At 36.7% G+C, this 16,401-nt stretch overlaps 1 protein-coding gene across 2 annotated transcripts in view; it reads right to left on the bottom strand.

The window, feature by feature from the left end:
* The window catches only part of CFTR (CF transmembrane conductance regulator), a 165,030-nt gene that overhangs the window by 91,020 nt on the left and 57,609 nt on the right, over window positions 1-16,401 (bottom strand). For both annotated transcript variants that reach the window (XM_027574650.2, XM_027574651.2), the window contains exons 10-11: window positions 12,609-12,791; window positions 5,242-5,433 (exon numbers count right to left, since the gene is read on the bottom strand). In XM_027574650.2, the coding sequence (XP_027430451.2) occupies window positions 5,242-5,433; window positions 12,609-12,791 (375 nt within the window). The remainder of the gene's footprint in view (window positions 1-5,241; window positions 5,434-12,608; window positions 12,792-16,401) is intronic.

Here is a 16,401-nt window from a genome sequence, read left to right as displayed (position 1 = left end):
CAACTCCCCCACGCTCAAAAAAGAAAAACTTCCCTTGGGAAGGCCCCCATTGGCCTCTTCTTGAAAGGTGGGGAACACTTGTTTAACAACGACAAGAAAAATACCAAAATTGGAAACTCTTAAGGACTGAAAATAGAGGAGACCTTTGGTTTTGACTAAGATAGTCCACCACTTCTAATTCCTTTCATTACTCCAGCAGTAACGTCCTCCCACCATGGAATCAGCATCTCCTCCAACCCTGAGACTGCAAGGCTCGGAGCGGAACACATGCTGAGCACAATTCCCGGAATGGCATGCCTACTCCAAAGTACTGCTGAAACACTCACCTCATAAGAATTCACCAGACTGCCTCTCAACGTCCTGCGTGGAATATACCAAAATAAACTTTTAAGAGTCACTGCTCTCAAGCAATTCGCCATGTAATTGGATAGGTAACAACACACAGGGAATATCCAGCAACAAGAAGAGAAGCAGACACGCTATACATTCAGTGTATTCACTGCATTTGCCAGTCTCAAGTACAAAGAATTTAGGGTGCTGGATGTGTTTGCCTATTATAAGATGACTGGAAAGGCCTAGTTGCAAAAGTCAGCAGGACAGGAGGGAGCAGGCACCCAGAGATCATTAGAAATGAAAACCTGGGGCGCCTGGGTGGGTCAGTCATTAAGCGTCTGCCTTCGGCTCAGGTCATGATCCCAGGGTCCTGGGATCGAGCCCTACATCGGGCTCCCTGCTCTGCAGGAAGCCTGCTTCTCCCTCTCCCACTCCCCCTGCTTGTGTTTCCTCTCTCGCTGTCTCTCTCTGTCAAATAAATAAAAAAAATATTTTTAAAAAGAGAGAGAAATGAAAAGCTAAGTGTTTTGACAATTTGAGGCAAATGGGAAGAAGAGCCAAGTGTACATTACAAAAGCAAGATGCACGTGATCATCGTTATAACAATTACTTATTCAAGCCTACCTACTGGTGTCCTCCACTGGAAATTTTGTTGGTAAGACCTGTGATCTTTCTGCCTTGATCAGATGTCTCAGTTCTATGTAATTCACCTCCACATGCTTCCTTCCTAAAGCCATAGCAATCCTAACTGTCCCCCTTTCCAGTTTCCGTTGTGCAGGGAATCCTTAATCCTAAACCACTGTCTTTCTTCTAATTTCTTCAGAAAAAAAAAACCCTCAGTCTTCCCTGAAGGCCCATTTTCCCTGATGCCCTTTCCTTTGGATGGAAATAGTACATAAATATGTACTATTCTTGGTCTCCTCACAATGCCTCTGCTTAATTTCTGTTTCTTCTTGTCCCTCACAACCATTATCTGGATCACTGAAATAGCTCCTGTTAGTCTCTGCTCTAGTCAGAACAGCAAATACTACTACTATTACTACTACTACTACTACTACTACTACTACTACTACTACTACTATTACTACTACTACTACTACTACGACTACTACTATTACTACGACTACTACTACTACTACTACTTACTACTACTACTACTATTACTACTACTACTACTACTACTACTACTACTACTACTACTGGCTGTTTTATTTATTAAGTACTATTGGTGTGCCAGAAAAATCTACAAAACTCTACAAAATAAATAATATAATCTCCATATTACAGAGGATAAAACTCAGTGTATAATAGGATTAAGTAACTTTCTTTAGTAACACAACTCTGTCAGATTTCAAGATACACATTCTTCCTGCCATCCCACAGTTTCAAAATGCACCCACCTTAATTCTGTTTCTCATATTACAGCCAAAGTGATATATCTAAGATGCAAAACTGCCTGCATCCTTCTTCCCCTGATTAAAGCTCTCCAAGACAGATTTCCTGAGACTGGTGTACAAGGCCCCCAGGCCATGGTCCTCTGGGTTCATTCCTCCCTCCCCACTCAGTGTCCCCCAGTTATACTCTGGTTCTGTGAAGATGCTTGTGGCTCCCTGCACTAGCCAACTGGTTTTCTGTGTTTCTGCTGTTTCTTTTGTCCAGAATACCCTTCCCATTTTTACTCGTCCATCAGACTGTCCACTTTTAGAGAAAGCCTTTCCTGAACTGCTGAGGCAAGCCAAAAGCCCTCAACTGGGCTTCCGCAATGCCCTAAGAATACTTTTATCCCAACACTTGCTCTTTCTGTATGTTTTCCCCCAACCAGCCCATAAGTTATTTGAGGAAAGGGATAATAACGTTTTCATTTTGTACCCGCCCTGACCCCACCACAGTGAACAGTGTCTGGTACAGAGTCATGTTTTGGGGTGTGAAAGGCACATAGAAACTAGAATCACCTCCCAACCCCATTGCCATTTCTGGAGCAGGCAACCAATGTGCCTGAACTCCAAACTGTCCAATGCCATCTGTTTTCTTCCATAGAATACTCCAACTTTTGTTGATTGGGTCATGACGAACAACTACCATATTTACAGATAACAACTTTTATCATTTTTTCTTATAACCACTTTTGTCATCATCAAAATTCACATTGATGACTTTTCATGGCCATCATGGTTCCCCATCTTAATTACACCAAGTTCCATCGTATTTCCATAGTAGTCACTAACAAGAACTGACTCTAAGAACATATTTATCTTACACCACACTCCTAGCAGTATTCTCCACCTCAAAATAAAGTAGAAATGAGATAATATTTACTGAATGGCTAATTTACACCAGATGCTATGTTACGCACCTTATATTTATCCCATTTAATTTTCTCAATAATCCAGTTACCATTTATTCATCAATTTCCCACTTCTTCAGACCAACCTAACCTTCTCTCTACTTTATCGGCAGCTCTAATGTTCTTAATCAAAAAAAATCCTCCAAAGCCATCAGTTTCACTCTTGTCACCACTGGAATTCCACAGTGAGTCATTCTATTAGAGGACATTAGCCTTGTACCTCCTTTGGAGGTTATTCCTTACATCAGGCAGATGGAGATCGATTCCTGTGCTCCCTCTTTTCATTCCTACAGAAATGGCTCTTTCATTTTCTATTAGAGCACCAGTTACATTTCTTATTGATATGTTTCTTTCCCCTGCTGGTCCATGAACCTCTCAAGTATAAGGAACTTATTCTATTCATATTTTTACAAAATGCAGCAAGTCTTAAATGTTTTCAAAATGAAGACTTCTTAACTTTTTCTAGTTTAAAAGTTTATTTGGGAATAAAAGGCCATATATTGAATGTTTGCATTTGTGTTAAATACCCAGAACAGGAAAATTTTAGAGGCAAAAAGTAGATTGGTGGTTGTTTAGAGCCAGGTGTGTGTGTGTTGGGGGGCAGGGTAGGTATGAAGAAATGGAAACTGATAGCTAATGACACTTCTCTCAGAGGAGTTGAAGATGTGGTGATGGGTATATGGCCCTGTGAGTATACTAAAAAACACTAACATACACTTTAAAAATAATTTTGAGGTTGGTCATAGAATGAGAAAAGAAAAGAATATGCTCTTCTTGCTCTTATCCTCTTTTCTTTCAATACTTTTAATAGCTTTATTGTGATATAATTCACATACCATACAAAAGTTCACAAAAACGCCGATCACTATGACATGAACCCTTTAGAAAATGGACTATGTATTTTTCAGCTTGGTTTTCCCACTTAATACAGTATTCAAGTCAGTAAATACTCATTTCATGAATGAGGGACCCACAGCTCTGAATTTATTATTAGTAATATAGCTATGCCCTATTTGGATTAAATATACTTTCATTTGGTGGAATCAAATCACCACTTACAAAATTATTTCTATGAGAAAAAGTATATTCAAAGCAAAAAAGTTAAGCCTACCAGAAACCTTCCAACACCTTTCAATTAATAAATAAAGCCTATGATTTACCTAGCAAGACACAACCACTCCTACATCCCAGTTCCCACCTAGACAAATACCTCTAGTCTCTAAAAACACCCAGATTTTTTTGTTGTTGTTTAATAACAAATCTCCTGAGAGTTTCAACCTCCAGGTTGTGAAATACCATTCTTGGAAGAAGAGCTTTTGAGGAATGAAGAGTATCTTTAAGATAAATCCAATACTTTTTCAGGATGGTTTTTATTTTTATTACGTTTTCATGTATGGAAAATAAGAGAATGGAGCTCTAAAAAACTCCTGTTGAACGGGTCAGTATATACATGGAGAGCCATTTGTACAAGCAGGGATCTCTCTTTTGTAGGAATTGCAGCTTCTATCTAACTGACAATTAGCCTTTTTCTATTTTTCATGCACTGTATTTAAGTTTCATTTTATTCCCACTGCAATTTTTTTTTTCATAAAAGGTGACTTAAAGAAACCCACTAGTGTCAAATGCCACCTATTAAAGATAGTGACTTTGGGGTGTTTTTGTTTGTTTGTTTGTTTGTTTGTTTGTTTTGAGAGGGCACAAGCAGAGGTGGAGAGGAGAGGGAGAGGAAGAGAAGGGCTGGATCAATCATGACCCTTAGATCATGACCTGAGCCAAAATCAAGAGTCAGACGCTTCACTGACTGAGCAACCCAGGTGCCCCAAAGATAGTGACTTTGAATCAAGATCACAATTCAGGCAATACTGGTGATAAGCCTCAAAATGATATATTCTCTGACTTAACATTTACATCAATAATTATTGAACCCTCCACCATACAATTTATGTATTGAATAGCACAAGATCCACACACTGGCTTCACTGGGAATATTTCACATATTTTCAGTTAATTAGCCCATTCCCCAATGTTATTATAAAATGAGTCAATAGTATCATCTTCATTTTTCCTCTGTTTCAGATACAGTCACTAGAAGTCATATGACTACATGTTCAGGCCAGAGGATAAAATATAATCACAATTTTATCTCTGATTCTCTACTGGCAGGTCAATGTTCATTACATTAGGCTATGGTGGTTATTAAAATTATTAAAATCCTCTCATGTAACTTTGAAGTATCTTTTAAAAAATGCATGCCATATAAATGTCCATTGACGACATGTGTCACTAATGAGTCAATAAAATTCTCTCCATTTCATAAAGAGTTTTTATTGTAATCATATCAGCCCATCTTTTTAAAAATAAATTGTACCTTCTCTATGTTTTTGTAAGTCTCTTAAAGCAGGGGTCGTATATTTTATTAGTTGATTTTCTCAGAGTAGTTTGCCCATGTTGGAAACTTGATTAATATACATAGACTGACTGATTGAATAGGGGGCTAATTATATACCTTTGGTACTTTGAAGATTTCATATGCATAATCAGAAATATGTCACAGAGTTACTTACCTCCTCCAGTTGGCATGCTTTGATGACACTCCTATATCTATACTCATCATAGGAAATGCCAAAGATGATGTTTTCTTTAATGGTGCCAGGCATGATCCAAGAAAACTGAGAGCAGAATGAAATTCTTCCACTGTGCTTAATTTTACCCTCTGAAGGCTCCAGTTCTCCCATCATCATCATTAGAAGTGAAGTCTGGAAACAAAACCATGGTTCTTAAGTTAAATCATTTGATCAAATCACTCTCAGAATACGCTGCCTCCAACTATCATCCTAAGCAGAGGCATCTGTTCTGATTTTTAAAGGATTCTATATTAATTCATTTGATTCAAAATTTATTAAGCACTTCTTGTTCTGGATATGCTGCTATGCACAAAAGACACAAAGAGGAATAAAAGAAACAATTACAGTGGAGTGTGATAAGTGCTATGGTAGAGGTTCACAGGGATGGAGCACCCGATTCAGATCGTTGGGATGGGTTTGGAGGACGTCAGGGAAAGATTAGTACGGCTAACATTCGTTGAGTACTCGGGCTGTGCTCGTGCTGTTCTATGTGATTTAACTGCATTCATTTATTTAGTTCTCACAATAACCCAACAAGGTAGATTCAATATGATCTTCATCTAACAAAGAAGGGATCAATTAAAAAAAGATATAGACATAATATTGTTTCCATGAGCCCTTCTTAAAGAAACAAGGATAAAATCATCCAAAAGATGACTGAAGAAACTTCACCAAAAGGACTATCAGTGAGCAAAGACTTTTATGAACTAAAATTTAAACTAATGTGGGAATTAGAGTTGAAGAAGAGATTTTAAATACCTTATATGCCCTGACAATAAGAAAAGTTTTAAGTAAAACACAAACAAAACAAAGGAAATGGGGTATAAAGGAAATTTGCTGATTGCCTTGTCAAGAAAAGCTGGAAGTCAAAAGATATCATTTAAATATAACACACTGGGTAACAGAAGCTTAAGCATATTTAACAATACAAAGATAAAGCATTAAGAAAGATAACGCTACTGACTAAAATTGACTAGAAGAAAAGGAGGCAGCAGAGAAAGAAAAAACATTGCTTTTATCAGAGTTCACATCAGGTAATAAAAGAAAGAAAAACCCAAAGACTTAACGTAAAGTTATTATAAATATAACCTCTATGACAAAATAACTCCCCCACCTCTAAAAGTTAGAAGGTCCTAGGGCTCACACCTTGACCCCTTTCCCTTCTTATCCATACTCTGTCCTTTGGAATCTCATCTGGCCTCAAGTTTTTGTACTGCCAGTCCCCACTCCTTTGAAATCAGACCTATAATTGCTTCTTGGCCTTTTGGTTAAGATCAAGTGAAACCAGACCTGTATATCCAATTAACATCTCAACTTGGATGCTGAATATGCATTATAAACTTAATGTTCTAAAATTTAGCTCCACCCAAACCAGTTTCTCCTATAATCTTCTCAGGTAATGGTACCTTCAAGCTTCTAGTTACTCAGTTCTTGGACTCATCCTCGACTCTTCCATTTTTTTCATATGCCACCTTCAATCTAATTCTGTGGTATCTTTCTTAGAAACACGTCCTGAATCTGACTACTACTTCCATCACTACTACCTGGATTAAGCCAACATCGTCTCCTGCCCAGTTAGCACAATAGCCTCCTAACTCATCCCCTTGTTTCTGCCCTTGTCTCTCTACAACCTATTTTCAAAGTGGCCCCATCAAAACATAAGTCGAATCATGTTACTTTTCTGCTTAAAACCTTCCGATGGCCTCTCATTTCCTCAGAAAGAAAAGCTTTACTTTTTACAAGCCCCTCTGTAAGGGCCTTGAGGCTCTTTTGCAAGAGCCCAAGTAATGGTCTAGCCCATTACTCCTCTGACAGCTCTACGCTCTACGGCTGACTCTGTGCCAACCCCACTGACCTCCTTGCTGTTCCATGAAGGGTAGGGGCCCAGTTCCCTTTCAAGGCTTGGCTCCGCCCTCTCTCTACAAGACTTCTGCAGGTAGCCACATGACCTTGGCCCTCACCTCCTTCAAGTCTCTGCTCGAATGTTACCTTTCAGTGTGGCCTTCTCTATCTCCCCTACTTAAAATTGCACCCCATCACCAATCTTCTCTCTGCTTTATCTTTATAGCATTTCCCATCAGGTGATAGTCCATATACTCATTTTTTGTTTGTTTGTCTCCCACTAGACTGTGAGCTCCTTGGATGGGGATGAGAATATGTTGTAGGTTTTATTCACTACTATATCTTTAGGGCCCAGAATAATACTTGGCACAAAGTAGCGACTCAATAAATTTGTTAAATGATATAATTTAATAATATGACACACTATATTAAATTATAAGGGCTCAATAACTTTAAAAATGAATTACTGTTATATAAGAAACAAGCCAATGGGGGAGACAAACCCTGAGAGACTATGGACTCTGAGAAACAAACTGAGGGTTCTAGAGGGGAGGGGTGTGGGGGGATGGGTTAGCCTGGTGATGGGTATGAAAGAGGGCACATACTGCATGGAGCACTGGGTGTTATACACAAACAATGAATCATGGAACACTACAAAAAAAAAACTAGTGATGTAATGTATGATGATTAACATAACATAATAAAATAAAAAAAATAAAAGACACAAGCCAATGGAACAGAAATAAAACTATAAACCAGAACCATATTCAATAAAGGTGGCATCTAATATCAGTGGGGAAAGATGGATTATTCAATAAATGGTGTCGGACGCTGGAACGCCATCCGGAGGGCAAACAAAAAAATTGTGTCCACACCTCATACTATATTTATGACGAATTCCAAATAGGTCAAAGAAAAAGTACAAAAACAGGACCTTAAAATCCTTAAAGAAAACACTGGGGGATGCCTAAAGGGGAAAAAGAAAACAACTGTGGAGTTAAGAAAGCCTTTCTATATCTCAAAATCCAGAAGTCATAAAATAAAAGATAAATTAAACCACATTAAAAAAAAAAACTTGTGCATAGAAAACAAAAGAAAAAAAGTGCAAAACTGAAGTAAATATTTGCAACTTAGAACACACAAAAGAATAATTTCTCTAAAGAAGTGATTCTAAAATCAAAAGGAAAAAGAAAGCAAACCCATTAAAAAATGTACCAAGTATGTGAACAGTTATTTCACCAAAAATGAAAGTAGAGGAAGCCTTTAAACATATGAAAAGATATTGTAGTTTATTCATAATAAGAGAAACACAAAAATACATGGATATGCCACTTCCTTCTAGAATAAGACTGGAAAAAATTTAAAAATTAGATAACATCATCTGCTGGTGATGCTATGGAGAAATCCACACTTTTATATAGATCATATGGTACACACATAGGTTAGTGCAATCTTCAGGGACAGAAGCTCAATGAATACACAAATGCTTTACCACTTCTAGGAAGCTATCCTACTGATACACTTGCAGATGTGCTAAATGGCATGTGTGCAAGAATATTTACAGTATAATTTTTGTGTTAGCAAAACACTGGAAACAACCCAAATATCAATCAATTGATGACTCATTACATTATACAACATCCACCTGTACAGTAGAACACTATGCAGTTATATATATATATATATATATATATATATATATTCAAAATATATATATATTCAATATATATATATATATTCAAAAATATATATACAAAATATATATATTCAATACAAAATATATATATATATATTCAAAAAATTAAGAGTGGCTACCTGGGCTGGGGGACAGAATGGTCGAAAGTAGAAAATAGAGCAGAGACAGAGTGAAAGGGAAATTTCTCCAGTTTTTATATATTTTAATTTTCTAGAGTTTTTAATTGTCAGTTAAATTATAATAAATAATAATATCAGCTAAAATATATTAGGGAGAAGGCAGGATTTGGTAACAGACATCTTCGTGATATTGATTTCAGTATATTTTATAATTTTTGTTATATGAAGGAAAAAATCTAAAATATTTTATTTCTGTGTAAAATCCTTTTGTATAAAAATTAAAGCTAGAAGCAATATTTATTTTTTAAATATTTTAGAAGCAATATTTTAATATAGTACAGCTTTATAAACCCAAACAATGGAAAAGATCTGCCTATCCATGTTAAATCTATATAATATTGATACTATATACATATTAATATTAATGTTGATGTTAATACTTATTAATATAATACAAATATAAAAATAATTATATATAAAATATATAAAAATTACTTATCAATATTTTGGTATTTTGAGAGATAGGACATTAAGTGAAACCATCACTGAACATATATATGTATATATATACACACACACCAAAATGTTAATAAAACTTCACAGATATTTGTATTTTATTTTAAATGTAAACAAAAGTAGGCACTGATAGCTATTCTACACATCTTTTGCTCAGTTACTATAAAACCACGCTAAAATCTAGTACCAGGGAAAGGCCAGGAGGGATGACAGAAACTATGTGGTGTCAGGGGTTGTCAGCAAGGTCACAGAACTCCTTCAGCTGTGGTGCAGACAACGGAAGAAATGAAAATCCCCCCCGCCCCGCCCTGGGGGAGATGCCACAAGCCAGCCTTCAGTCAAGGGTACCCAGTGGTGCAGACTCTTAAACCGATTTTGCTTAATTAAAATAATTCACAGAAGTTTCATAAATGAAAGACAATGTAGATTAGAACAAAAGAATCTGTTTTCTCAAAGATGTTCAATGAAATAAATGTGTGTCAGGCACTAGGATAGTCCTCGGAATACAGAATAAAGACAAGGGTCCCTTACAGTCTAAACAATTATAACAGGAAAGAGGGATAAAATTAAACCTGACCTTAGTGTTTTAAGAAAATAACATATGTTAATATATATATATAAATTGTTGTAACTTTGGAAAATCTAGAGATACAAAATACACCCAAAATCTCAGAGATAGCAACTTGATCCATAAATGTCCTTCCAGACACATGTATACATATATACATGCTTTTATAAAACACAAGTCATTATGGATGTGACATTTTGTAACTTGCTCTTTCTTAACAGCATATCATACATATCCTTCACGGTCATTTTTAACATCCTTTTTACTGACTGAATAACATGCCATTCTATACACCAATATTTATCTAACCAATTCCCTAATATAGACATTTAGGGGCCACTCCAGTTTTTGGATATGGTAACAATGTTGTGATGAATATCTTTATGCTATAAAATCTCTGCAAGTATACCAGGCTAAGTCATACAAGTAAAAGAATTATTTGGTTGTCTTGTGATAGGACTTGTCTTCAAATGTTAATATCTGCAACTATTCAACTTTATATGTTAGCTATATCTTCGGTCCAGTCGATTATAAAACACCCCATTCCTAATACTGTGAAAAGGCTCCCTCCTGGATTGAGCTGCCAAGCCCTCAGAAGAGTTTGATTGACCCTAAGGAACCACTGCCTTCCTCTGACTCGGTCTTCAGAGCTACTTTCCAGAAGATGCAACTGCAACTCCAGCCAGCAATTATCTGCTCATCAATTCTTTTTTTTTTTTTTAAATTTAATGGATGAGGAGTTGCTTCTTTTTTTTTTAAGGGTCAGAGGGAGAAGCAGACTCCCCGCTGAGCAGGGAGTCTGATGTGAGACTCTATCCCGGGACTCCAGGATCATGACCTGAGCCGAAGGCAGTTGCTCAACCAACTCAGCCACCCAGGTACCCTGCTCATCAATTCTTAATAGAATTGCCTGAAATTTAATTGCTGGTAAGTCTTGTAATTGGTGAGTCCAAAGCTATTTTTGTACACCTTTCAAAGAAGTAACTTTAAACATATAAACACAATTTTAAAAATTATATGAAACATAATTACCTCCCACTAGCAAACTTTCTTGTTTAGACCATCTATAATTTGCTGATGAACAACTCCTCCTATGGTTATCTTTTTATTTTAATAGTGAAAATTGCTACTAATATTATATAAGAAATAGAAGGAAAAAATGATACTTAAAAGGAGGAACAAGTTCTAAGAAGAGAATACACAAGTACAGCTACTTTGTTTAAAAAGCCTGTTTCACATGTAGAAAAACAGAACTGGAAAGAGAAATAAGCAAACTGTATTACTAGCATTGCGGACACCAAATTCAATGACTAGACATATTCTGCAGCATTTTGTTTCCCAAGTTTCAAATTAAATTCTTCAAAAATATGGTTCTTTCTATATATTAATGAATGTCTTTCAGAAATGTTTCTTAATTTCTACTTTTATTTACATTTTTATCTTACAGTAGCAGTGCCCCATCTTTTCTTCCTTCCTTCCTTCCTTCCCTTTCATCCTTGAGTTCAACTCTTTAGCTATTTTTGCTTTTTAACATGTAAATTTTTGTCAGACGTATCTCTAAATATTCTTGGCTTATAATAAGTTGGGATGGGGGTAGGGAGTAGGAAACGGACCAGCATTGAATAAATTAACATTCCTATGTATTTCTTTCAAAAATTTATTCCACTCAGTAATTTTTCCTCATAATAAATCCTAAGCAAGTCTGAGTCCATTCTCTAAAATCCTGAATCAACAAAATAGGGACCTTCTGCCTGTGTGGTTCTGAGGTTAAATCTACACCATGATTTCCCTGGACTAGCTCTGAAAAAAAATGTCTATGCCAAAGATTGGTAAAAATGAATGGTTCATTTATTCGATAAAGTTACTGAATGTCGACCATGTATAAGACACTTTGTTGACTTATATGTGAAATCTAAAAAACAAAAGGAGAGAATAAACAAACAAAAAGCAAAAAAAGACCCATAAATACAGAAAACAATCTGATGTTTGCCAGAGGGGAGAGGTGTGGGGGGATGGGCAAAATGAGTAAAGGGGTGTGGGAGATACAGGCTTCCGGTTATGGAATGAATAAGTCACATGGATGAAAGGTACAGCAAAGGGAATATATCCAATGGTATTGTAATAGCGTTGTATCGTGACAGACGGTAGCTACATTTGTGAGCATAGTGTAATGTATAGAAGTGTTCAATTGTTATATTGTACGCCTGAAATTAAGGTAACATTGGGTGTCAACTATGCTCCAATTTAAAAAAAGAAAAGAAGAAAAAAATTTAATAAATGTAAAAATCAGCACATGCATGGGGGCAGGGGGAAAGACACTGTGTTGTGTGCCATGTACCACATAAAGATGCAGAAGAAAACGTCACTGAAGTAATATGAAGAAAAAAAAAAGACTAGAGAATATTATCAGTGGAATAATTTACATAAGGGACACTATATACAGGTGTTCTCCTACTCCCGATGTAAAAATTTCTCCAACATACCCTCTTACACTACAGACAAACTAGGAAAAGAAAGAAATGCACGCCAAATTAAGTTCTCGACAGTGAGGAAGAGAAGACATTACCTTGCCTGCCCCAGTAGATCCAGCAACTGCCAACAACTGTCCTCTTTCTATATTGAAACTGATGTCTTTCAGGACAGGAGCACCAAGAAGTGAGAAGTTGCTGAAGAAGAGGCTGTTATCACCATTGGAAATTTTTCTGTCGTTACTGTTTTGTTTTGCTTTCTCGAGTAATTCCCCAAATCCCTGAAAAACAAAAATATAGAAAATACAAAGGTAGGTTTTTCAGGTATTTTCAATAGATATTTCTTTTATGTATATGAAAAGCACATGGCATCTGATCCATTCTTTATTTTTTTTTTAAGATTTTATTTATTTACTGACAGAGAGAGAGAGAGTACAAGCAGGCAGAGCAGCAGACAGAGGGAGAGGGAGAAGCAGGCTCTCCGCGGAGCAAGGGGCCCGATGCGGGGCTCGATTGCAGGACCCCGGGATCATGACCTGAGCCGTAGGCAGACGCTTAATGACTGAGCTACCCAGGCGCCCCACCTGATCCATACTTTATAGCATGTAATTATATAATATATGAGTTCTAGAGTACATGATACAAAACACTGAAAATTTTAATAAAGCATTTAATGGAAACATAATTTCAATATCCTAGATTGTCACTCACCATTTAATTAAATTAAACTTAATTTAATATTGAAGAAAACATGTACCTTCTTCTATAGGCTAAGCAAATAAATATTATCGAATCCCCAGGACAATAATAACACTGGAGGTAGATTTTACAATCTCTTTCAAAGTGGTAGACTTTGTGACTCAGAGGTGAAATGACTAAAGTTGGCCAGAGTGAAATTACAACCCAACCTGAACCTCTCTTCTAACACGCCACTGGCACCATCCTCTAAGAAGCCTAAAGCACTTAAGTAGTTCTTAAGTATAAATGTGATGAGATTCCCAGATAATTCAGATGAATTCCCTTATATGAGAATAGCTGGGAGGAAGGAATTCCCTTTTGAAAGTTCCCTGCTGGGGTGCCTGGGTGGCTCAGTCGTTAATCATCTGCCTTCGGCTCGGGTCACGATCTTGGGATTGAGCCCCACATCGGGCTCTCTGCTCAGCAGGAAGCCTGCTTCTTCCTCTCCCACTCCCCTTGCTTCTGTTCCCTCTCTCCTGTCTTTCTCTCTCTAATAAATAAATAATCTTTAAAAAAAAGAAAGAAAGAAAAAGAAAGTTCCCTGCTTCTCTATTGCCCCATGGGAAGCTTTAGGGTAGTGGGGTCTTCAAGCCAGAGTAACCAGCCCCAGTGACTGATTGGGAGGAAGCTCGTGCATACAGTCTTGAGGGAATCTATTCCCACGTTCTCAACCTCCAAATACACTCCTTCCTAAAATCAATCTGCCTGAGATCTGCTTGCTTTCTTCTTTCCCACTTCCTGGCTCACAATCGAACTTGCCTCACTTGACAAAGAAGAGGAGCCTGTCACCAGTCCTAAGTCTTACTGTGCTGTCCTTCCTGGAGTGTAAAAACCTCTAGGACACACACAAGGGGACCACAGAAGAATAATTTTCTTTCTTGTGAAAGAAAGCAAAGCCAGGAATACTGAAGGAGGTAACATCTCATTTCACCTGCAGGCAATCTATGGGTCTTACCTAGCCTAGAATAAGATTACAGAAATTAGTGGCAGGATAAGGTATTTTAATTAATTATTTGATAACTTAATTTTTAATAATTTAATAAATTTTGTTGATACATATTAATTATCTTATTAATTTTAAGGTTGCTATACTTTCTCTTGACAGAAAGCAAGCTGAATGGCTTGACAATGAGAACTGACTTCGTAAATTCATTTATCTTCCATAAACTGAACACACTCAAACTATAATGCCAAGGTTTTCACAAAAATCCATTTAACATACTTAGACAATATACAATAAACAGGAATTACACCTCTTGCCACCACTTAAAACTACACAAAAATTTACGTCAACTTCACAGTGTGTCAGAGATTATGTGTCATAGTTTTTCAAAATTCTTTTAGATCATACATAAGCAATTAAGTTTGAAGACCACTGCTTTGACTTCTCATGATATGGATGGCTAACGTCCCCCTTAGCCATCAAATAACTAAAAGCAAAGTTTTTAAGAAGCAGACAATAAAAAGACTTTATAAAATGGGACAAAGGCATTTGTTATTCCCTTATTCACTTGTTTTTATAAAAGATTTCTTTATTTATTTTAGAGACAGAGAGTGTGAGCAGAGGAAGGGGCAGAGGGAGAGGGAGAGAATCTCAAGCAGACTCCCACTGACACAGAGCCTGACCCGGGCTCAATCTCAGGACCCTGTAATCATGACCTGAGCCAAAACCAAGAGTTGGACACTCAACCCTCAACCGACGGAACCACCCAGGCACCCCGCCCTTATTTATTTATTTATTTACTTACTTATTTATTTATTTATTTATTTATTTCACAACTAGTTATTGAGCATCAGCTCTATATTAAAGACCACTTCAAAAATCCCACACGGGAGAATAACATGAATATATATTACTGCTGAAACATGCTTAGTGCTAGAACTGAAAAATCACACCAAATCTTATGGGAGTACATTACAGAGGGCAAGCAACTCAGCCTGGAACTTGACCAAGCAATGACCTGAGGAGGAATAGAAGTGGGACTTCCAAGACCAAGAAATGGTACAGGTGCTCTGGGAAGGCAGATCTGCATGTACGACGGTTTAGGCTTAAAAAAACAGTATGTCTCAGCAGTGGTGAGTGGCCAGGTCAGATGTATGTGGCAAAATGACAAAAGGTGTCCTTGCAGGCTGTTGAAGGACTTGTTGTGCCATGCTTGGAAGTGGGACTTTTAACCGATAAGCATGTGGACCAATGGAAGGCTGTTGTGGCTAATAATCTTTATTTCTGATTATAGAAGACACTTATTTCAAGAAATTTGGAGAATACAGAAGAGCAAAACAAATAGAAATCACTTGTAGTACTACTACTGAGAAGAACTCATACATAACATTTCAACTGAAATCCCTCCACTTTCTTGGGGCACCTGCCTGGCTCAGTCGGTTAAGCGTCTGCCTTCAGCTCAGGTCATGATCCCCAGGTCCTGGGATCGAGCCCACATCAGGCTCCCTGCTCAGCGGGGAATCTTCTTCTCCCTCTTCCTCTGCCCCTCCCCCCTTCTTGTGTTCTTGGTCACTCTCTCTGTCTCTCTCAAATAAATAAATAATCTTTAAAAAAAAAGAAATCCCTCCACTTTCTTACATATAAATATAGATATATACGATTTTGTATATAAATATATACATATAACCAGGGATGAAAGGTACAGCATAAAGAATATAGTCAATATTATTATAATAACTCTGTATGGTGACAGATGGTTTCTACACTTATCATGGTGAGAATTTTGTAATGTATATAATTGTTGAATCACTATGTTGTATACCTGAAACTAACGTAATAGGTCAACTATATTTCAATAATATATATATACATATTTTACAAAATTAAGAAAAAATAAGGTGGTGACCCACTTTTTATTACTTATAATAAATCATCAATATTTTCATATACCATTAAATATTATCTTAATATAATTTTTAGTTGTAAGGTAGTATCCAAAAGTATGGATAAACTATTTGCATGTACTTTGCTATAAACTGGGAAGCACATTTTTTTTGTAAAAATTCCCACAAGTGGAGTTTCCAGAGCAAAAGACATATGAAATTCCAAGTCTTGTCAATAGTAGTTCTAAATTTTCTTCCATCAATAATTATATGAGAGTGCTTGTTTTCAAGAACCCTTATGGACACTGATTTTTGGTTTTGGATTTG

The sequence above is a fragment of the Zalophus californianus genome, chromosome 12, assembly GCF_009762305.2.
Source record: "Zalophus californianus isolate mZalCal1 chromosome 12, mZalCal1.pri.v2, whole genome shotgun sequence".
Lineage (NCBI taxonomy): Eukaryota > Metazoa > Chordata > Mammalia > Carnivora > Otariidae > Zalophus > Zalophus californianus.
The sequence above is the reverse complement of the archived record's forward strand: the minus strand, read 5'-3'. Positions and strand labels throughout refer to the sequence as shown.